The following is a 22147-nucleotide window of genomic DNA, read 5'->3' on the forward strand; positions in this document are numbered from 1 at the left end:
AAAAAAAAAAAAAAAACAAGCCTCTGAATCGTTCCTCTTCTTCCCAGCACTCTTTTTCACGTTTCACTGGTGCCTGGTTGCCTTATATCTCCACCCAGAGTGGAAGAAGGTGCTTTGGCGTCTACCACACTACAAAAAGAAATGAACACTGGCGATTTTCTGTGAAGCCCACTGATGACGTGGCGGTAGCACGGGCACATGAGTCACTGGAATTGGTTTTGTAAAGCCTTCGGCTGGTCACGTTTGCAAAGCTGGGAGGTGTAAGAAGTGGTTGGGTTTTTTTTTTTCTTCTCACCAAAACAGTAGCCTTACGTTAAAGTTGAACATTCTTAGGGCGTCTGGGTGGCTCAGGCGGTTAAGTGCCCGACTTCGGCTCTGGTCGTGATCTCGCGGTTTGTGAGTTCGAGCCCCGTGTTGGGCTCTGTGCTGACAGCTCGGAGCCTGGAGCCTGCTTCAGGCTCTATGTCTCCCTCGCTCTCTGCCCCTCCCCCACTCGTGTTCTGTCTCTCAAAAATAAATAAAAAGCATAAAAAATTTTTAAAGTTGAACATTCTTGTATTAATTAGTGGGTTTCAAAGAAACTGAAGTTCTTTGTTCCTCCTATGAAAGTAAAGGTGAAACAGAAGTGTGACCTTTAGGCTGTCGTTCTCTTGATAATTAGGTCATACACATACTAGAAAGATAGGATCAAAGAACTCTCTAACAACAAGGAAAAGAAAGCGCGGGAGAAAGTGTCCATTGTAGTGCAGTTTGTTTATAAAGGAGCAAATGAATAATACTACGTGCAGTGGTCCCTCATGGTAACGCCCCCGCTCCGGTGGGAGTGCGCAGTAAAACAGCGTCTCACCATCTCCCATCTGTCTTCAGAAGGCAAGATCTCTGAAATGCCTACAGGAACCATCCACCGTGCACGGAAGCGGAGCAGCATGGGCTTGAAGCCACAGGCATGTTCCCGTTTTGAGGTGGCCCTTGCTCCTCAGGTGTCTTCAGGAATGTCAGACTGTGTTGCCATCGACAGTCACGTGGCCAGGTCCTTTCTACCTGAAACTGTCTCCAGGCCCGGACGGTTGGCCAGCTCATGGTCAGAGCAGTCGACCCTCGGCTGGGCTAGCTTGGGCTGCCGCTTCTGCTTCCCCTGCTCCCTTTGGTTCTGGTCGGTTCCCCTAGGAGTCCATTAACAATGGCCCTTATTTCGTGTTCGTCATGAGCACGTCACGCTCATCGAGGTGCTTATTGAGGACACCTCTCCAGTTTGCGCTCATCTGTGCAAACTACGCTCTGGGTCCTTCCATCAGTGTGGGGGCATGGGGTTAAATGCATGCACTGTTCTGTCTGCGTTGCTCTGGAGTGCCTGGTAGCTGTGATTTTGTCACGGCTTTGCGTTTTTTAATTTTTTAATTTTTTTTGTTTATTTCTGAGACAGAGAGAGACAGAGCATGAGCAGGGGAGGGGCAGAGAGAGAGGGAGACACAGAATCTGAAGGAGGCTCCAGGCTCTGAGCCATCAGCACAGACCCTGATGCAAGGCTCGAACCCACGAACTACGAGATCATGACCTGAGCTGAAGTCGGACGCTCAAGTGACAGCCACCCAGGCGCCCCTGTCACGGCTTTGTATTTCTGAACGTTATGTGGATATTTATATTGTTAACAAATGCGTTGATTTTTTTTCAGAGAGAGGGAGGGACAGCACGTCATACTCTGTACCCACGATGAGTGTAGCATCAGCTCAAACCCTGAGGTCTTAGCCACCGACATGCTCTCATTTGTGTATTAACTTAAAGTTGCACATATACATATACAGTATCCTAACCTGGTGCTTTTCAAACCTAGATGCAAGGTTAACCTGGGGTGCTGTATATTTGTGTTTATTTGTGTTTACACACACACACACACACACACACACACACACACACACACGGCCCTACCCAAGGAGTTTCTGATCAACAGGGCCTAGGAAACCCCGTTTTACCCATTTTCCTCCTATTTTTAAAGACTGGGGTAAAATTCATATAACAGGAAATTAACCACTCGCCATCCTCCCCTCCCCCCACTAACCATTTTAAATGGTTAATTCAATGGCATTTAGTCTATGCACAATGTTGTGCAACCACTATCTCTATCTAGCTCCAAGATATTTTCACCAGAAAGAAGCCCTTGTACCCATTAAGCAGTCACTCCTCATTCCTCTCCCCTCTCAGCCCCAGGCTGCTTTCTGTCTCGATTGTTTGCCGGTTCTGGACATTTCATATAAACGGGATCATAGACTCTATGGTCTTTGGCGCCTTGCGTGATGTTTTCAAATCCATCCGTGTTGTAGCGCGGATCGGGGCCTCCTGTCCTCTCCTGGCCGCCTACTGTCGCGTCACACAGAGGCACCACACTGTGTTTACCCCTTCGCTCGTCCACGGACACTTGGGTGATTTCCACCTCCTGGCTGTGGTGGATAGAGCTGCAGTGAACACACCCCGCTAGTGTCTGTCTGCACGCCTGCTTTCGGGATCGCTGGGGATGTCCCTGGGATTGGATTCGTTGGGTCATATGATAATTCTACATTTAACTTTTCGAAGAACGACCAACCATCTCCCACAGCGGCTGTGCCAGCACCACGACTGCCATGTTGTTTGGCCTCTCAGCAGGTACCGTTTCACCGGCCTGTTTCTTCTGTGCCGCGGACCAAGGGCACCTCAGCATTTGCATATAAACCCTTGAGCTGCGCACTCACTGTTTCTTTTCAGTTTCTTCTGGCGGAGAGAACACTGTTGGTGCTTGCTTGAAACATCCTTTCAGTGACCATTAATCATGTTCATGTGGAATATTGTGGTTTTCCTCTCGAAAGAAATACATTATCAGCCCGTTTTCCCTCTACCTTGTGCGCCCTCAATTCCAAAGAATGGCTGAAAGCTTGGCTCAAAACTGAGAAGGTGGCGGGGCGCCTGCGCGGCTCAGTCGGTTAAGCGTCCAACTTTTGCTCAGGTCATGATCTCACGGTCTGTGGGTTCGAGCCCCGCGTCAGGCTCTGTGCTGACAGCTCAGAGCCTGGAGCTGCTTCGGATTCTGTGTCTTCCCCTCTCTCTCTGACCCTCCCCTGCTCACGCTCTCACTCTTGCTCGCTCTCTCTCTCTCTCAGAAATAAATAAAACATTAAAAAAAAAAAAAAGACACTCCAGTGATCTAAAGAGTGCCTACAAGCTAGAGTTCCTCGTGTGCCACCACAAGTCAGTTAAGTCCAACTTGTTGGACAAATCTGGAGTGAGTCCTTGATGAGTACACTTGCATCCAGGGTGGAAACCCACTTTCTCACAGGCTCTCTCTCGTTCACGGGAATGAAGGAATATTTGTTGATGATTTCAACCCCTTTGTGACACTTGGGCAGATTAGACTTGATCTTGGAAACCAGAAACATGGAGGTTCGCAAAGGAGAAAGAAGGGTTCGAATAGCTACAAATGCTATTATATTATTGTTCTGGGGCCGCGAGAGGGGACAAAGGATTTGATGTTCTGCTGAACGTAAAAATAACGTATGTTCCTGTTGAAGGACTTCCTCCTCTGAGCTCCTGTCGCACTATGCGCCCTGCCACAGAGGGCACTTGTTATGTATTTGCTCCCAGCTGAGATGAAGTCCTGGAGGAAGCTCCCGGCATCTAGCATCTCAAATAGCTTTCCTGCAGTGACTGTTTGAACAAACGATAGCCCTTNCATCTGTACCAAGTTTGGTGTCCGCCTCTGCTCTCCGGGTGCTCCTTGTGCATACCGTTTGCCGGGCCGTTGCCGGGAAGGACTTGCCCACCTTTGTGCCTCACCCTGGCGCCCTGATTATGGACTGCAGCGCCCACCAGGGCTGGGACCCCAACCAGGTGGCTGCACGTCAGGGGTACCCGGGAGTGGGGGGACTGTGGCCAGCTAGTGAGCCGCCCCTTCTGACAGGGATGGCCCTCATCGCCCCTGTGTGCCGGTTCTTCCGCGTTCAAGAGAGTTAGAAATTCAGGCATTTTTTTTTTAATATTTTTATTTATTTCTAGGAGAGAGAGAGAGACAGCGTGAGCAGGGGAGGGTCAGAGAGAGAGGGAGTCACAGACTGAAACAGGCTCCAGGCTCTGAGCTGGCAGTCAGCACAGAGCCCGACGCGGGGCTCAAACCCACGAACCGCGAGATCATGACCTAAGCGAAAGTCGGACGCTTAACCGACTAAGCCACCCAGGCGCCCCTAGAAATTCAGGCATTTGAAACGAGATCTTCCCAAGTTGAAGTGTTGGCACCTCGATGGGGTTTTGGAAAATCACCGTGAGGGCCGGCGCTGTGGACCAGACGGGACACGTCTGTGAGCCGAGTTGGCCTCCAGGTGGCTTCGGAGGCCTGCGTGGCCCACTCTCACCTCCTGGCTTGCCTTTCTCCTGGGCACGGGGTTGGGGGGCAGTAGCCCAATGGGGGCACGGTGGTGGTGCACGTGTCCGTGCGGATCACGGGCGGAGGAGAGGAGATGGAGCTCTGTTGGATTCTGGGTCAACTCTCCCTTTAAAAACATGATTTATTTGTATAAACGCACCACAGTCCAGTCCAGCCTCTGCCTACAAGTACTGCTGTGCTCACATGTCTTTGGTCCTCTTTTCTTTCTGTAACCAAAGGAAGCAAACCGTGATCTTATATCAACTGATTTTATAGCTGCTCTTTCTCCCTGATCCATAACCAAAGCCCTTCCAAATTATTCCAGTGTGTTATGAAAGACTTTAAAAATCATCCCAGGTAGGGGCGCCTGGTTGGCCCAGTCTGTTAAGCTGTCGACTCTTGATATTGGCTTAGGTCAGGATCTCACAGTTTGTGGGTTTGAGCCCTGTGTCAGGCTCCCTGCTGACAGTGCGGGGCCTGCTTGGGATTCTTTCTCCCTCTCTCTCTCTGCCCCTCCTCCTCAGTGTGCACTCGCTCGCTCTCTGTCTCTCAAAATAAATAAAATAAAACTTAAAAGAAGTCCACAGCGCCCAAGTGAAGTCTGGCATATGGTAGGTCCTTGGTGAATAACTCTTGCATGATCGTTGGTGGGCGGTAACGTATCGGATCCGATCCTCATTGCCGGCCATTTGGCTTTGTTTCCTTTTTTCCTGTTACCGTACGCAGTGCTGTGATGCCCCTCTCTATACACTAAGCTCTTGACATATTTTAGCTAATTTTCATAGGTGGTGCTGTTGACCTCACGGGCCGGGTAATTCTCTGTTGTGGGGGCCGTCCCGTGCCTTGGCGGATGTTAGTGGCATCGCTGGCCTCTGCCCACCACGTGCCAGTAGCACCTCCTCTTCATGCTTGTGACAACCCTGAATGTCTCCAGACAGCGCCACGTGTCTCTGAGAGGCCACATGGCTCCTGCGAGAGCCTCTGTGCTGGAGGGATTAGCCAACCAAACAACGTATTTTAAGACTTTCAACTTAAAATGTATGCCACTAGGAAGAAATATTTCAGCAGACTCTTGTGTGCTGCCTTCCCGCAGTGCCCTGTTTTACCCGCTCTCCTTCCCCCGAGAGACCAGTGTGTCCCCACCGCCCTTTGACCGGAGCAGTGCCGTCCGATACAGTGGTATGTGATGATGGAAATAGCCCGCGTCGGCCCTGCCCGGTTTGGCAGCCACCAGCCACGCGTGTTGCTTGAGTACTTGAAATGCTGCAGCAACTGAAGGCTGAAGTTTTAATTTTATTTCATTTTAAGTAATGTTAAATGGCTGGTGGCTGCCACCGTGGACAGTGCAGGAATGCTTGACTCTGGCGCCCTGGCATAACCCACCCTTGCCCAAGGCGGCCCTGCTGAAAATCAAACCAGTAGCGGGTTTGGGGGCAACTTCTCTGTGGTTGCTGTGGGTTTACTGTTGGGTTCGGCCCCTCCTTTCGTTGCCTTCCAGCCTCTCAGTTAGGAAAGCAATCTGAAGAAGTAAAGCCTGATCAAGATATGAAGGAACTGGGTGCCCGCTGGCCCCCTGGGCCTGCCTGGAATATGTTTGCCTATAAACCTTGATGGACCTGGTTTGGGAATTCTGGCTTTCGGTTCCCCTTAACTCATACTGTCCTCCGTCTCCATTTCAAGACCTTTCCTCCCCACTGGTCTGTGTGGGGATGGATTCTTTATCTGTTCACCCATCCCTTTTCTTCCTCCATCCATCTCTCTGTCCCTCTGTCCATCCTTCATCCATCCCTCTGTCCACTTATCCATCCCTTCAACCTTCCTCCATCCTTTTGTTCATGCTTTATCCATCCATCCATCCCTCCATTCATCCATCCCTCCATCCATCCATCCCTCCGTCCATCCATCCCTCCGTCCATCCATCCCTCCGTCCATCCATCCATCCGTCCATCCTTCCCTCCACCCGTCCGGCTTTGCTCTCTCCCTCTCTCTCTTCATCCAAGCACAGTGCACTCCTGCTGTCAGGCCAGGGTCTGTGCGAGGGGCTGGGATGGCAAGATCCCTGTGTTCCTTGACTCGGGGGTGCACACACTAGTGGGGGCGTCTGAAGACACCTGTCCTTCACTGACGATTCAGAGCAGAGGGTTGGGAAAGGAGCGCCTGGGCTTGTGGTGAGGGCGCCTCTGTAGGGGAAGGGGGCTATAGATGCCTGGAGTGAGAAGGTGAGTTAAGGTCATTTCCGGGTTTGGAACACTGGGCTGCTTTGGGGAGGATAACAAAGACCTGAGGCCCGTGTCCCTGCGGGCTCATTCTCTGCAATTGGGTTTTCGGGCATCATGTCTGGAAGCCCTTTGGTCTTGCTTTCTGGTCCTGGGAATAACTCCTTACTTTTCTCGTGTCCCCTCTGCTGTAGTGGAGCGGACCCCAGGCGCACAAAAGGAACTCGCAGTGCAGTCCTGGGAAGCGGCGGTCCAGCGACCAAGGGGCCTGGCGGGTCGCGCGGGTAACGGAGCGGGCCCAGTTAACCTGACTGTGCTCTTTGCCGCCGGCGCCGAGCTCAGCTCAGGCTGAACGGGGCTCCGAGTGCTGGCGGCCTGGGCTCGAGGATGTGCGTGGACAAGTTGGATGAAACAGATGTATTTCAGAAGAAGAGCCGGTTACTTGTTCTAAGTGTGGCTTTCCGTTTTGGGGACGACCAGCTGCCGTGCTCTCGTTTGAAGCGCCCCTGGCCTGTGTCCCAGGCCGGTGCACCAGGCGGGCGCGCATGGCAGCAGAGAAGAGGAGCCCAGGGTTCAAGGGATGATTCCGTAGGCTTCCTGGTGGTGGCGTTAAAGACGGGAGGGACCCTTGGAGAGGGCCAGAGTGTGTCCTGCAGGGGACCTGACCCTAACCCAGTGCGCCCGGAGGGGCCTGCACGCACCGCCCCGCGCTGGTACTTGGCAGGCTCGGCGTGGACATGAAGGTCTTCCAGAGGCTTTAGGGACCNCTCTGAGACTTAAAAAAAAAATTTTTTTTTTATAATTCTTGCAACTCAGTATTGAACAAAACAACAGATTGCCTACCGCAGTGCCTGCCGGCTTGGGAGTAGCTGCTTTTGTTACAGGACATCCTGACGACAGCCCAGTGATGCACGGACTGCCTCCGTGGTTCGCTTGGTCACGGGCCGAGTGTGGGGCCCTCTGCTAGGGATGCTGTGATAAGGGCACGGTGACACGTTCGCGCCTCTTTGGAGAATGTCAGGGGAGCCCGGCATCATGGAAACCTTTCTGCCCGTAATGANCCCCTGGGGTGGGGGTGCCTTAGTGCTGATACACCCCAAAGACCGCAGACTCCGTGCCTCCCCAGCATTACTTAGAAGGGAAGGCAGCAGGGCGGTGGAATGAACAGAAGGGGTTACCGAGTGGCGCTGGCGTTCCTGATACTCTGCCTGGAGCGCCCACCCCACGTGCGGCCACCCCCCTCACCCTGGTCCGGGTCCGGGTGCTGGCCCTGCCACCGGGCCCCTGGCCCCACGCTCCTCAAGCTTCGTCTCCTGCTCACACCTCCGGTCCCTCCTGCTGCCGTCTGCACTTTCTCTGTGGCCCAAGGGAGCTTCCTGTACAGCGGATGTGATGATAGCGCACCCAGCCTCCACTCCTCCTGACTGGNCCTGTGCCCCTCCCTGGGCGGGTCAGGGGCGCTCCTGCTGCTCCTCTCTTGGGCTTTGAGCCCGCCCGGGAATCGGCCCTTCCCCCGGGAGCGGCACTCTCTCCCTGGTGCCTCTTCCCCTGGGCGGGGAGCCTTGGGCACGGGGCTCCTGAAACTGGACTTCCCGGACTGACAACATTTTGCATACAGATGCGGGTGGCGTTCTGGGTGTACGCATAGGCACATTTTTCTAGGGAGGAGATCAGTGGCTTATCTCAGATTCCCAGAGAGATCCCAGACCCGGACGACCCGCCATCCCAGAGAGCTTGACCTACTCCCCGTGTCCTCTCCTGGCGGCCGTTTCGTCGTCGACGCTTCATGGGTGGTGACTGAGTGTCTTAGATGTCCGTCCGGGCATGTCCCCCTTTGGTTTTGTTCGTGGATTCGGATGGCGATACGTGCAAAGCTGCGTTAATAAAGAACGGACTTCTCGTGCCAGAAAGAGACCAGACTGTGGAAAAGTGGCTGTTATTTTGGGGGGAGAGGTAGTTCATGCAAAAAAGGACGTGTGATGAAGCCCGTTTACTCTTAACAGCCTGGTACAGTTCCTGCGCCTGGGAACAATACAACGGGGTGAGCTTGATCTGGACGCTGTTTGCAAAGCTGACACTGAGATCTCGGAGCCCAGAGGGCTGTGACGTCACCACAGTGTGCCGCTCAGCTGAAAGGATGGCCAGGACCCTCCCTGACCGCCTCCCCCTGTGATGCCATTTCTAAAGAATGTTATTGTTGAGCCTCTGGGCTCTCCCCAGCCAGTGAGGTTTTTCTCTCTCATTTCAGTTGAATTTACTTTTTCCGTCAGTTGTTACTATTTGTTTCTTCTTTCCCCAAATCCTTCCTTACAACCTCCCCTTTTAATTTTTAAATATCCCTTCCTGTCTATTGCATGCAGTACTAAGTTAAGAATCAAACTTTCGTAACACCGTATTTTTATTTTTAGAATGAAGTTCCTCATCCAGCATTTTGTCCACGTTAAGAATAAGGCGGTCATTGACTTCCGCAGTGTACTTCATCAGAGTAATCCCCACTAGAAGTTTGTCAGGAGGATGAGGGACATAAGAATTATTTAGAGGTGGAGTATGGTGCATATATGCCTCCAGGCACACCTCGGGTTTGGTTCCAGACCACTGCGGTAGAGCGAGTATCACAGAGCGGGCCGAGTGAACTTTTTGTTTTCCCGGTGCATCTAGAAGTTACATGCATACTATACTGTAGTCTGTTGCGTGTGCAGTAATGGAACGATGTCTAAAACACAGTGTATGTACCTTATTATAACGTACTTTATTGCTAAAAAATGCTGGCTGTCATCTGGGCTTTCTGTGAGTTGTCAGTGATGATCACAGATCATCACCAGAACAGATAGAACGGTAACGAAAAAGTTGAAAATATTTCGAGAGTTGCCAAAAGGTGACACAGAGACGTGAACCGAGCGAATGCTGTCAGAAAAAAAGTGCCGATAGACTTATTCTCTGCAGGGCTGCCGCAAGCCTTCCATTTGTAAAAAACACAATATTTGCAAAGTGCCATAAAAGGAGGTCTGCCTGTATTTTTACAGCATTTTTATTTCTAGTGTTCTCCCCAGGGACGGTGGTTCCTGCCTGGTAGGTTCTTGGAACCCTTTCCGTTTTGCTTGGAATCCTCGCTCAGAGCTCAGGGGGAGTGCAGGGAGCCGGCTAGTGACCCGCAAGGGCTTCTTCCCAGTCCTTGTCTGGTCTGGCCATTTCTTAGCCACACATCCCTGAGTTCAGGTTCCTGCTGGCGAAATGGGCGTGATGATAATGGACCCATCTCTTAAACTTGTGCTGATTAAAGGAAATTCTCCCTGTTGGCCAGAGCACACTGCGGGTGTGCCCCGGGCTGCTGGCTGTGGCTGCACACTTTCAGTTGTGTCTGCAAGACTTGCCAGGAGGTGGGCGGTAGCCCTACACCGAAGTGCCTAATGTAGGACGGGCTGCGCTCACCGTGGGTATGACCCAGAGCATTGCCTTTCCGCCTACTGCTGAGCGCTCCGGAAAGGAAGGAGACTACTTCGTACTGCGCATATGACCCAAAGAGAAGTTTCATGACATAGTATGTACCATACTACCCCTCAGAGGCGCGTTGTGCTCTAATATTTTCTTTTTAAATGGAAACACTGATCGTGACGTGCTGGATGGCTTTCATTGCTCCCGAATGGGTTGTGACTGTAGCAAGAGAGCTCGATACAGAGGATTGGAAACGGTTAGTTTACAGAGTGTTTCCGCGTGTGTCCGGCTATTTGGATGATGTTCTGTGTAACAACTGAATGCGAGAGGACCGTGAGGCTACCTATAGCCAGGGTGTTTCATAGGACTTGGAATCTTGACGTTGTTTCTTCCCACTGTAATTGAACTACTTAGGTGGAGTCTCAGTGTGTGCGTGTGTGTGTATGTGTGTGTGTGTATACATACGTACATATATATATATTTATATTTAATTTAGAGAGAGAGAGAATCTCAAGCAGACTCTGCATTGTCAACACAGAGCCTGACGTAGGGCTCGATCTCACAAACGGTGAGATCGTGACCCGAGCTGAAATCAAGAGTCGGATGCTTTGCTGACAGAGCCATCCAGGTGCCCCCGTGTGTGTATATTTTTAATACACCTTTAGGGAGGTGTAATTTACATACCACAGAAGTCACCCACTTCAGTGCAGTTTGATGAGCTGTTGTAAATGTATACAGCTGTGTGACCATCACCACCAGTTGGTTTTTGAATATTCCCGTCTCCCCCACCCCCGGCATGTCCCCTTTCCTGTCCCAGTCCCTCAGAACCACAGATCTGCTTTCTGTCTGTGTGTGTATTTTGGAATGCCTGCTTTTCTGGCTCCTCTTTGGCAAAGACAGATTCCAGAAGTCAAACTTTCCTGGAAGTCGTCATTTCTCCACTTTCCCTGCTGAGAAGTGCGGTGGCTGGGGCTCTCCCTCGTGACCAGCTGCCTGGTCTGGAGCCCAGGGGAGACGACAGACTCGGGTCCATCTGTAGGGGTTGGGCCGTGAGGGCTGCTGTCTGCGTGGGCAGGTGGGCTTTTAAGGCAGCTGTGGACTGTTGGAGGACCCACGCTGACTTTGGGTCGCCTTGTGAGGGCCCCTCGGCCTGCACCAGCTCCCCTCCGTTAGTGCTGTGGGTCCAGGATGCCATTTCTAACTCGACAAGCCCGCGTTTCCGATGGCACTAGTAAGCAGATCCTGAGCACCTGTCACTCCCGTCCCCAAGAGGAAGAGATGCATCCGCCACGCTGCAGCCCACTCCTGTGGGTCCAGTCTCCCAGGCCTCAGATCTGCGCACCTGCTCCGGAGCATACTCTGTCGAGACAGAGGCATCTGAAAACAGCTCTGGAGCCACCGTAGACTGCGTTTGCCACCAATCAGGTCACACGTGCGGCTCCCTCTACGTGTGCGGTTGTGGCACCGGTGGGACACTCTGGAGCTCCGTGGGGGCGGGGCAGAGTTGGAGAAGATGCGATCCTTGCCCAGAAGGAACCAAGTGGAGGAGATGTGACATGAACAAATAACCACGTTCCGCTCAGAGGTTTCATAGATGTCGCAGGAGGAGAGAAAGTGCCGAGGCTGGTAGAGGAAGGGCAGCTTACTTCCTGCTGGGACGCGCCACGCGCCGGGTGTGGACACGAGGCATTCCGGGCCACAGCCTGGGACACTGCTAGGGTTTGAAGTTTGAAGAGGAGGGGGGATGGGAGGAAGGCGTGGCAAAGGGAAAGAACCGTCCCAGTTTGGGGAAGCGGTTCCTAAAGGTTGCTGGGAATGCGGGGGGCCACTCTGAGCTGGAGGGAAGTGGAGTTCTCTTGCATGAGGTTTTGTGGTCTTAGAAACCTTAGAAATCGTCTGGGATCCCCCCTGCAGGCCTGTGGAAGGAGGATTTTCAGTCTAGATATTTCCTAAGGGCCCAGGGGCTCAGTGGGTGGATTTCGCTGTGACCTTCCGTGGAGACAGATGATGGTCGAGCCAGGGGAGCCCCTAGGGCCGTGCTGTCCCGCCCAGTAGCCGCTGCCACGTGGGTGACTGTGCATGGCCATCGTAGGGAGCCCGAGATGAGGTGGGTTGTGACTGTAAAACATACACTTTGTAGAAAAAACAGGTAAAATATCCGTTTAAAACTTCTCATTGTTACATGTTAAGTGATGGTTTTTTCAACATATTGGGTTTCTTAAACACACACACGCATACACACACAGTTTTTTTTTTTTTTTTTGAGAGAGGGAGGGTAGGGAGGGGCTGAGAGAGGGAGAGAGAGAACATCTCAAGCAGGCTCCATGCTGATGTGGGGCTCGATCTCATGACTGTGAGATCATGACCTGAGCCGAATCAAGAGTCGGACGCTTAACCAACTGAGCCCCCCAGGCTCCCCTGTAAAATATCTTATTAAACTTAATCTCACTGGTTTCTTTTTACTTTTTTAAGTGTGGCTGCTAGGAACGTTTGAACTTGGTATGTGGCTCTTGTATTTCTCTTGGATGGCACAGCCCTCGAGAATTCTTTTCACCGGGCTGACGTTTGTCCTCAGTTCGCTCCAGCTTATACCACTGGAGCCCATTCGTGGAGGTGGACAGAGTGATTTCTTTTGTTTCAGACTGGGCACTCGATGGGCTCCATGAGAAATTCTTTCTCCGTGGGTTTCACAGCAGAGGACCCTGCCGCCTGGGGCTCTTGGGTGCCCGGGCGCCCCTTTGGGTGTGGTTTCCTTTGGGTGCTAGACTCCATCACATCGCGGCTTGGGGTCCGCTTGCTCAGCTCTGCATTCTAGCACCTGAATCCAGGCTTTTAAACTGTGTTCTGCGTCTACAGTATTATGCTGCTAAATAAGAATCAGAATGACATTTTCCCAGTTTTTAGCGAAAAAGAAAATAAGGAGTATGTACTAAGTTTCAGAAACCTTGCTAAGGTCACAGCCTTTCAGCCTCACCGCCCCACTGTAAGGATGAGAAAACGGAGGTCACGGTGAGACAGACATTTGCCCAGGCTCATCCTCCCTTAAGTGGTTATAGTTTCCTTGGTGGGAAGTTTTCTCCCGCAGAGTTTTAAAAAGTTACCGCTGTCTGTGTGTCCACTGTCGCTGTGATTCAACGAAATACATACTGAGGGACCTTACGCTCCTTCACTCACCAGTTCACAGTCTTTTTTAGGGGTTGGGANAAGTTTGCCGGTCTTCCAGAATACCTCCTAGACGGGCTTGCCTTCAGACGGTTTGTTCTTTGCTGCAGGCGGCTCTTGCCTCTGCCTCCCCTGGACTCTCCCTTCCTGGCAGACAGGCCCACACTCAGGCAGCCACGGCAGAGGTGAACCGTCACTTGGTCAGTAGAGAACCAGAATGGAAAGGTAGGGGAAGGGGCGCCTCGGGGGCTCAGTCGGTTAAAGCGTCCGATTTCGGCTCAGGTCATGATCTCACAGTTCGCGGGTTCAAGCCCCACGTCGGGCTCTGTGCTGACAGCCAGCTCAGAGCCTGGAGCCTGTTTCAGATTCTGTGTCTCCCTCTCTCTCTGACCCTCCCCTGCTCACGCTGTCTCTCTCTCTCTCTCTCAGAAATAAATTAAAAAACAAACAAACAAACAAACAAACCATGAAGTGAGGGAGGCAGGAAGGGGAGCGGCCACAGCCAGTGTCCACGTGGTAACTAAAGTGGCCGCCCCCAGCTAGCACGAGCCTGGCAGATTTGTTGGATCGTCCCCATTTTGAAGATTAGGAAACTGAGGCTCAGAGAGAAGCAGAACGGCTCATCCGGGGTTTCATGGCAGTAAATGGCTCTCTCGGAACTAGCACTGACTGAGGTGGCCCGATGCCACCTTCATAAGGAGCCCTGGGGGGCTGTGCCCCGGCGTCTGTGCCGTCCATCATTCTCTCCCTTGTGCACCAGCTCTGGTAAGATTGTCCAACAGCACGTACTCCTCTCTGCTGGGGCTGAGAAGAGCCATTGTTAAGGGATGACTCCGTGAGGGGAGTGCGTCTGAGGGGTTGTTGACAGTGGGTGGGGGCGCCTCTCCTGCCTGCCATTGCTCAGAGGAGCTGGTGAGGACTGGCTGATGATGTCAGTGCGTGCTTTGAAGTGTGGGGACAGTGGGCGCCCTGCTTCTCGGTTCATTGCTTTCCGTGTTTCCCCAACCCCCGCCCTGCATCATGAAAACGCTATCAAACTCCCGCTGTGCTCTCTACCTACTTGTTGCTGGAAAGCAAAGCCCGCTTTGCCATACGGGTTTATTCTGAGCCCTTGAGCAGGTGCATGGAAGATGTCCCCGGAGGGTAATGAAAAAGACCATCTCTTACCTCCCCGGCAGGGGCGTATGCCAAGGGCAATGCACTTGGGCAGTTTATGTCAAGTGTTTACTGTAAGCTCATATTCCTCAGTGGCAGTAAAGAACAGGATGTTGGGACATACCTGAATAAGTGACTTGAGGTGCTTGGTAAATTGATTCTGGTTTACCGCAAACGATGGAAGATTCCAACGTGATAGAAAGTGGAGCTAATGAGTGAGAGGGCACGAGGAAATAGACAAACCCGTGTACAAAATTGTATGTTGTACCATATCAGTTGTGGAAGAGCAAGCTGGAGGACGAAGAAGAGAGGAAAATAAAAACATGAATCCAGGGCTTCTGGGTTTTAGGTGATTTTATTTCCTGTTCTTCACACTTCACCATGAATGTTTTACGTTGTGTTTGAGATACGGGGGAAAGAGCTTTGTGTTCTTCAACCTTGAGAATTTACTTCTTGGACCCTTTTGGGGAAGATGATTGTAAATACAGACTATGAGCTTTATGATACACAGAGGCGTTCCTTTCATCATAGTTTTAAAAATTGGGATGGAATTCACATATAACATGAAACTCACCATTTAAAAAAATTTTTTTAATGTTTATTTCTGAAAGAGAGAGAGAGACAGGGTGAGCAGGGGAGGGGCAGAGAGAGAGGAAGACACAGAATCTGAAACAGGCTCCAGGCTCTGAGCTAGCTGTCAGCAGAGAGCCCAACGCGGGGCTCGAACCCACAAACTGCGAGATCATGACCTGAGCTGAAGTCAGACGCTCAACCGACTGAGCCACCCAGGCGCCCCATGAAACTCACCATTTAAAGTATGCAGCCATCACTGCCTCATTTCAGAACACTTTTCTCTCTCCCGACAGAAGCCCCACACCTGTTAGTGTCACCCTCGTCCCCTCGCCCTCAGCCCCTGGCAACCACTGATCTGCTTTCTGCCTCAATGGATTTGCCTATTCTGAACATTTCTTATAGATGGACGCACGCCACACGTGGCCTTCGGTGTCTGGCTTCTTTCACCCAGCACGATGACTTCAAGGTCCATCTGTGTTGTAGCATGTGTCCGTACTGCGTTGTTTTGTTTGTTTGTTTGTTTGTTTTTTGTGGCTACATAATGTGCCATCGAATGGGTAGACCGTGTTTTATTCATCCATCCATCAGTTGATGGTCCTTAGTTGTTCCCACCTTTTGGCTGTTGTGAATAATGCCAGTATGGACACTCATTTTGTGGACATACGTTTTCATTTCTCTTGGGTATACACCTAGGTATAGCATTACTGGGTTGTGTGGAAACTCAGCGTTTAACTGTTTTTAAGAAATTGCCGCATGGTTTTCCCAAGCAGTGCTTCTGAATATTTATATTAGTGGAAGTTAGGAAATAATGTAGCTTATCAATAGTAGGAGAGTACTTAGGTGAATTGTATTAATCCCCTTAGCAAACGCTTGGTAAAAACACAAGCTCTTTTATTCCTAGACCACGTGCTAGGGGTCAAAGGCAGCTGAAATGGGATAATTGTCCTCATTTAAGATTGAGCTTTACTTATTCCCCTGTTCTGGGTGATGTTTACAGATAATTTAAGAAGGGAGACAGAATACTTGGGCTACATTATTAGGCCAGCCCCAGTGATTTTGGGGGAGTCTCCAGGTATGAATTAATAAGTACACATGTTACATGTTACAAAGTTGAATGGAGTAGGCAGGACAGAAAATTGTACATTCTGTGTGATTGTGACTATGTCAGAAAAAAAGAAATTAAAAGAACACAGGGGTCGCCTGGGTGGTTCATTCAGTTAAGCGTCCGACTTCGGCTGAGGTCACGATCTCATAGTTCACGAGTTCGAGCCCCACGTCGCCCTCTGTGCTGACAGCTCGGAGCCTGGAGCCTATTTCGGATTCTGTGTCTCCCTCTCTCTCTGCCCTTCCCCGGCTCATACTCTGTTTTTCTCTCTCTCTCAAAAATAAATAAAATAAAAAAAAAAAAGTAACGAACACAGAAAAAAGGTGGAGGAAAACACACCAAAATAGGAATATTGGTTTCATTGGAGTAGTGGCACGAATGGACATTTCTCTCCTATTCAGGCATATTTCCTACACTTTCTGTAATGGAAACCGAAATGGAAACATGAACGCCCCCGAGCCTGTGTGTGGTGACTGGGGGAAGGAGTTAGTTGGAGAAGCCCAGCACCGGGTTTTTGCGGAGGCGAGCAGTCAGGACCTGGGGCCGGCACGCCTGTGAGGGAGTGAAGACGGGACTTTGGGTTTGCCTCAGGGACGACTCGGAATGCCAGTCAAGGGCTCTTTCTGGCGCTCAGTGCCGTGCACTTGCAGAGCGCCACCGCGCTTGCGGGAGAGCCATCGGACATCAGCGTCTCCACCTACTTGGAGGGATGGGCGTCCGCAGGACGGAGGGTCACAGGATTGTCCAGGATGAAGCCCACCACCTTGGCGAGGGTGCTGGTCATCTCTGGCCAGGTATGAGATGTCACCCAGGGGGCTCCCAGCCTCACCCCAACGTGCAGGAATCCTGCTTTTCAGCCAACAACAGCCAGAAAGCGCTCCTTGCTGAACACCGAACACTGAAAGAACTCCACCGTTCCAGACCCCCAGACCTTCGCCTTCTGACAGGGAAAAGGGCACCAGGATTTACTCAGCTCTCCTCATTGCAGCAATGTGATCAAACCCATTCTAAAGCCGAACGTCTCGTCTGGAGTGAGTTCGTCATACTTGAAGTCGGGTCACCCACCAACACCTTTCCTGGGAGAAAGACATCTTTTTGCTGTTGGTAAATACAGTTTCAAGTATTCGTGGTGGCGTGTGCTGGCCCACAGAAAACCAGGAAGTCTTTGTCCCACAGCTATTTCGGAATGATGATCAGGACAATAGATTCAGGCCCATTCAACGCTGTTGTCACCCCAGAATGTGTCTGTGCAGTGAAGTCGGAACGGTCCGGAAGTCTGGAGGGCGTGTTGTCTTGGTAGTCGGATGAATCAGAAAGTCGGCCTAGACGTTTATTGTAATGTTCTTCAACAGGACGGAAAGCCTTCCCCGCCTGTCACTGCCTCCTAATAGGGGGCAGCCTGGATCAGCGCCACACATGTCCACGACACCACCTGATAGAATGGGAAGGGAAGTGAGAGCTTAGATATTTAATTGGTTTCCTATTGCATCACAAGTCACTCTGAAATGTAATGGCTTCGAATGACAGCATTATTTCATAGGGCTCGTGTGGTGCAGGAACATAGGAGTTTAACTGGGTGGGCCTTGGTCGGGTCTCACGAGGCACTGAGGTCAAGAGGCTGCCTGGGGCTGAAGTCATCTGAAGGCTTGACTGGGGCTGGTCGATCCACTCTCAAGGTGGTTTACTCATACGGCTAGCAAGTTGGTGCTGGCTGTTGGCCGGGGGGCTCGGTTCTTCTCCATTTGGGTCTCTTCATCGGGCTGTTTTAGGGAGCTCACAACACAGCTGCTGGCTTCCCCCAGAGCCCTCAATCTAGAGAACAAGGTGGAAGCACAGTGTCTTTCACGACTGCATCTCAGAGGCCACACACTCTCATTCCCTCAGTGTCCTGTTGGTTGCACAGCTCACCCCTGTCCCGTGGCGGACGGGACTATGTGAGGCCACGAGCACCGGGACGCAGGAAGCATTGGGAGTGCTCCTATGAGCTGGCTGCCATGGGTGTCCTGCTGCAGGCAGGCTGTTTCACAGTGCGATGGGTGAAGCTGGGGGGCGGGTTTCTGCGCTCCTCCTTGCTGTCACCTGGCCCCTTTGCCGCGTTCTGCCTGCCTGAGGGGTCCCTAGCTCTGCCTTCTAGTTTACCACTTCTGTCTTTTGGGAGCTGGAAAATGTCATCATTGAGCCTGTTCAGAGTACTGTCAGATAAGCAAATGGCTCAAAGTGTAGGCCCTGTGGGTAGATGAGACCCACAGCAAGGACTTGATAACGTCTACGCGGGCACGGAGACCTTACTCCTGGCGCGAATTGGACTCTGAGAGGCGTGCTTCCTCCTCGGCTAGCTTCGTAGTGCTGGTTCCGTGGATGACTGCGCACACTCCACGCTTTGTTTAGACAGGAAGTGGAATCAGAGGCATGCAGCTTCTCCATCAGGCCAACGTAAAATTCACTACGAGAACAGTAGAGGTGTCATTTGGTTTATTTTTAGAACACGTATGGAAGTGTTATTATAATTCTGTGTGCTGGTTATTGGATAGAACATTGACAATAGGAACTTAAAAATAGTTTTGTAGCAGGAATTATGGAGTGAATTGGCCTCAGTAGTGCTAGGTCAGGATTCCCACCTCCTCTTGTTGACGAAATGAGATCGTAGATGTACACGTGCTCGGAACGCACCTGTGCTTGGGCCTTCTCTCAGCTTCTGCGTGAATCAAGAACGGCAGAGATGTGCTCAGGACTTCCTTTATTTTGAAGTAGCGCTGTTTTTGGACTCAGATCATGCACAGTGCCCCACTGTCACCTGCTTGACTCAGAGCCATGCCGCCATCGCACCATCCCCGACCTGTAAAGGAATCGCGCTCCGAACGTTGGTGTCTCCGGACTGGACAGACGGTGTGCACGAGGCGCGTCCTGTGATGTTGTGAGGTTTCGAGTCCATTGTGGTTGGCAGGCTGTCGGCAGTGTGTTGTGCCTTCTATTTCTGTTTTGATATGGACTCTAACATCTTAAAAACCATGTGTAAAGCGAAGACAAATTACAATCCGTTCCATTCTGATGGTGCTTATCAGTCTCTAAGTGCTGCTGGGAGAGACAGAGCCCTGTCGTCGAACCAGTTTGGGGAAATAACATGTTCAGAATTCACCCCGGTCTTGTGAGGTTTGGCCGTGGTTGCGGTATCTCACTTTCCTGGGGCCAGGGACCTGAACAGAAGATGTGGGAAGATCGAGGTAGTGAAATTTAGGTTATCGGATTCCCATGCATACCAGTCAGTGTGCATTTATAGAGACGACCCAAGAGATAGCTGCCCAGACTCAGACAATTATAAGGTGTGGCCCGTTTCGCACAACAGCTGTCTTGTCAATCAGTGTGATCGTGGGGTGTGGGGGAGGGGGACGCTTTCCCTAAAGAAACCCATCCAGAAGCCTTTTATCTCTCGATGTCAAGCCAAGGTTTCCTTCATCAGATTTGCTTCAAGGAGAGAGGTCTGGAGACAATGCGCTTCTGTTGTTTTCCTCCAGAAAACAAAAAAGGATCCTTGTATTGTCGCCGGACATGCCGGGCTTTTTGCATTTGGTCAGTGGTTCAAGTTTCACTCCTTGACTTCTGACCCCTGGTAGATGAAACTGCCCAATACATTTTAGATAGATTTAAGGTGTAATGGATGCAAACAGCTGTGGGGGGCGGGGCGTCTGTAAGGGAAATGGGAACAAAACATAGGTGTGCGCTTGTGGAAGGTGCCAGTGTCATCACCTCATGAAACAGACTGCTTGGAAGAAGATGCTCGTTTTACCTGTTTTGTAACTGTCCGTATCTATTTTCGCTGCTATTTAAAGTTGCACTTGGAGATAGGAATGCTTTTAACTGCGAGCGCACAGATATTGTTGCTGATGATTATTTGGGCAAAGCTGGTGAATTAATTTTCCAACTGAATAGTTGGAGCAAAGGCAGTCAATTAGATGAGATAATGTCTAATTTTGTATTGAAATCTAATTCTGGAGTCGATTCAAGCCAACGTTCACGAAATTGACCTGACTTTCAAATTTGCTTTCATAATTTTATTTTGCAGGATAACAAAGCCATTGACCTTTGCCGATTGTGTTGGGGATGAACTTCCTTTAGGATGGGAAACTGTGTATGATAAGCAAATTGGAATTTATTACATGGACCACATAAATAGTAAGTAGACTGTCACATTTGAGTTACTACATGTGAATGAGTTTTCATGATGATCTCAAAGATCTCTTTGTTGTAGAGCGAAAACCATCGTTGCTCTCCAGTGCGGCATTAAACTGGATTTTATAAATGTAACCTGAAGTTTTTGTTGGAGTTCTTCAAAAAGTGAGGCGGTTATGTCGCTACCTTGGTTGTGTGTTGCTCAGAACTGCATGGAAAACGTTGAATGGAGGGTTTTAATGGCTAATAGAAGGACTACGTTTCCCAGGCAGTCTGGAAATAGAATGATCTTTCATAAGGAGAAGGTTGTTTATTGCGAAGTGGAGCTTACAAGTTCTTGGAACAGTGAATGCCCAAGTGGCTACTTTAACTTCATTTTGTCTCACACATTTCGTTTTAACTTTAACACAGCAAACCTTTTAGATCTTCGTGAAGGGTGAAACTGTGTAAAGACTACAGCTAAGATAAGGGGCCCTTGACCGTGCCAGCTTTCTTCGAAGAACCGTTTAGAGCAGAGGCTCTCCAGCAGTGCTGGGTTTGCCTCCCGGGACCACTTGGCAATGTCCGGACGCGTTGTCCATGGTCACTCCCGGGAGAGGGGAGAGGGGCTGCCGGCGTCTAGTGAGCGGAGGCCGGGGATGCCACTGAACTCCGTCCGCTGCTCAGGACAGCTCCCCGAAAGGACAGCGGTGCCGAGGTTGACACACGCTAGTTCACAGGCTCCACTGTGTCCGAGATCTGTTGTCTGCCGCTCGCTCTCGGCTTGCTGCACCTTCGTCAGCCCTTCTCGATCCGGCCCCGGCTGGGACCCACTTCTCACTCCGATTCCCGCATTTCACTCCCTCACGGTTTCATTCTAGCTACCCTCAGAGTTTCTGTTGTTTGACGTTTTTCATTCCTTGGGACACCAAGCATGGCTTCCCCTCAGCATGTTTTTTGTTTTCTTTAAAGTTTATTTCTATTGAAAAATTTTTTTAACTTTTTTTGTTTTTAAGAGAGAGAGAGAGACAGAGTGCAAGCGGGAGAGGGACAGAGAGAGAGGGAGACACAGAATCCGAAGCAGGCTCTAGGCTCTGAGCTGTCCGCACAGAGCCTGACGTGGGGCTAGAACTCTCAGACCTCAAGATCACGACGTGAGCCGAAGTCGGTCGCTTAACCGACTGAGCCACCCAGGTGCCCCCTCAGCGTGTTTTCTGTCCTTCAGTTTATTAAGTGTGGGGGAGCCCGGAGGGGGAGGGGCCTGAAGACTCACGATGCCTGCCATGTGAGTGATTTGAAGCTCTTTCCGGTCCTGGGGCTCCTCCCGTAGCACAGTGAGCCCAGGTTGGTGTCTTCGGGGCCCACTCTCGCCTGTCTCTTCCAGGCCAGCCTCCTGAGGCAGCGTTGGGACACTGAGTGGCAAGGATTCCTTTCTCGGTCCCGGGGCAGTGGAATTTCCGACACGTGGCGGTCAGCCGTGCGCCTGACTGCAGCTCTCACCCCAAGACTGGGCAGGGGGGATGAGTCCTGCCCTGGCCGGTCCGCCCTGCCAGGCGGTTACCCAAGTGGNCCCCACCGGCCAGAGCGCCATGCTTAGCGAGGCTCCAGCTGCGGACAGTCCTCCCCGTAGCCCCCCGCCGGCCGGGGGCCTCACCACTGTGTGTGTTCGAGGTGTCCCGCCGTCTGGGCTTGCCTTCCCAGCGGCTGGAGGGCTGCTCCCGCGGGGCGGGGGGAGGGAGGGGGCGCTGCCCCACGGGCCCAGGCACACGCGCACCGCGGCTTCATCATCGGTGGCCTGGCCCAGGTGCTATTACTGAACAGCAGAGGCATCTGCCTTATACAGCCTTCCCAGAAAGCTGGCCTGCCCCCGAGGTCACGGACCCGTTCTGGCTCGCCTCTCTCATAAACCCGGCTTGCTCATCCCACTGCGCCCCCTTCTCTGCTGTGGGTCTTCCTGGCGCGGCTGCTCGCCGT

The 22147-nt window shown here is 51.5% G+C and overlaps 1 protein-coding gene across 1 annotated transcript in view; it reads left to right on the plus strand.

The window, feature by feature from the left end:
* WWC3 (WWC family member 3) overlaps positions 1-22147 on the plus strand; it is a 108591-nt gene that overhangs the window by 16619 nt on the left and 69825 nt on the right. The window contains exon 2 of the mRNA XM_077761392.1: positions 20088-20197. Coding sequence (XP_077617518.1) covers positions 20182-20197 — 16 coding nt within the window. The 5' untranslated portion in view covers positions 20088-20181. The remainder of the gene's footprint in view (positions 1-20087; positions 20198-22147) is intronic.

This window comes from Crocuta crocuta, unplaced genomic scaffold, assembly GCF_008692635.1.
Source record: "Crocuta crocuta isolate KB4526 unplaced genomic scaffold, BGI_CrCroc_1.0 scaffold224, whole genome shotgun sequence".
NCBI lineage: Eukaryota > Metazoa > Chordata > Mammalia > Carnivora > Hyaenidae > Crocuta > Crocuta crocuta.